We start from the raw sequence: 1,268 nt of genomic DNA, 5'->3' as shown, positions 1-1,268 counted from the left end.
AGAAGCCTGTTTATATAAGTGGAGAGGGAAGCTTACTTTCCCATTACTTCCACAAAAATACGATTAACAGCGATAACTATGCTAATTATTGCACTAACCGCACTTGGAAGGCACCTTACTGGCTGGAGAGGGAATGCATTTGGGTAATGATTAACTTCTTTTTTCCTCAATTACCTTTTATTAGGAGAGTGGAAGGTGTCAAAGTAAAACAGCTGCATATCTTCCAAGAAAAGCCTGTGTTTTCCAAAGGAATTTGAGCGGAGGTGCTTTATTAAGGGAACCGGTCAGGACAAACATTAGCATGGCAAGCACGGCCGTTCAGTTACTTGGCTTCTCCCTCAGTCTGCTCGGCCTAATTGGGACATTAATTGCTACTATTCTGCCGCACTGGTGGCGAACGGCGCATGTGGGCACCAATATTATAACAGCTGTGGCGTACATGAAAGGGCTCTGGATGGAGTGCGTCTGGCACAGCACCGGCATCTATCAGTGCCAAGTGCACCGCTCGCAGCTTGCGCTGCCGCCTGACCTCCAGGCAGCCCGTGCCATGATGGTAATTTCCTGCATCCTTTCTGCACTGGCATGTGTGATTGCCGTCGTCGGTATGAAGTGCACGCGCTGCGCCAAGGGGACCTCTGCCAAAGCCTCCATCGCGGTCTCCGGAGGGATTGTTTTCATCCTGGCCGGTCTCATTTGCCTGGTACCCGTTTCCTGGACCACTAACGACGTCGTTACAGATTTCTACAACCCGCTGCTTCCCCAGGGGATGAAGTATGAGATAGGCCAAGCTCTGTACCTGGGCTTTGTCTCCGCATCGCTGACCATCCTCGGCGGGGCCCTGCTCTGCACCTCGGGCCAGTGCAGCACAGGCCAGGCCCCGCACCAGCCGCGGCCCCGCAGCGCCAGGACGGCTCCCTCCTGCAGACCACCAACTGCCTACAAGGGAAACCACGCTTCTTCCCTGACATCTGCTTCCCATAGTGGCTACAGATTGAATGACTACGTGTGAGTTCCCTATGAGCTGCCTGCGGGACACAGCTGCATCATAATTTCTGCGTGGCATAAGACAAAGCTAAGATGATTTTTAATTTATAAAGGTTACAATACAAAGTTTACCACTGTTTTTTTCTTCCTTCCCTTTCTTTCCATAGAAAGAAAGAATGTGAATGCAGAACTGCTCGCTTCAGTGCATGGAAAATAAATGCAAAGGGAACTGTGATACTCCACAGGCTACAAATACCTGCCTACTTCAAGCTGGGATTTTACAT

General features: G+C 50.4%; 1 protein-coding gene across 1 annotated transcript; it reads left to right on the top strand.

Moving 5' to 3' along the window:
• On the top strand, nucleotides 280–1,024 carry CLDN14 (claudin 14). Its single transcript, XM_021384900.1, has one exon. The coding sequence runs from the start codon at nucleotides 302–304 to the stop codon at nucleotides 1,007–1,009; it is 708 nt and encodes a 235-aa protein (XP_021240575.1). The 5' UTR covers nucleotides 280–301; the 3' UTR covers nucleotides 1,010–1,024.

Source organism: Numida meleagris, chromosome 1 (assembly GCF_002078875.1).
Source record: "Numida meleagris isolate 19003 breed g44 Domestic line chromosome 1, NumMel1.0, whole genome shotgun sequence".
NCBI lineage: Eukaryota > Metazoa > Chordata > Aves > Galliformes > Numididae > Numida > Numida meleagris.
Note: the sequence above shows the minus strand (reverse complement) of the source record. Positions and strands in the feature narration are given on the sequence as shown.

Bases quoted from the DNA above. Each gene is read 5' to 3' on its own strand.
- CLDN14 (XM_021384900.1), top strand. From the start codon at position 302: ATGGCAAGCACGGCCGTTCAGTTACTTGGCTTCTCCCTCAGTCTGCTC.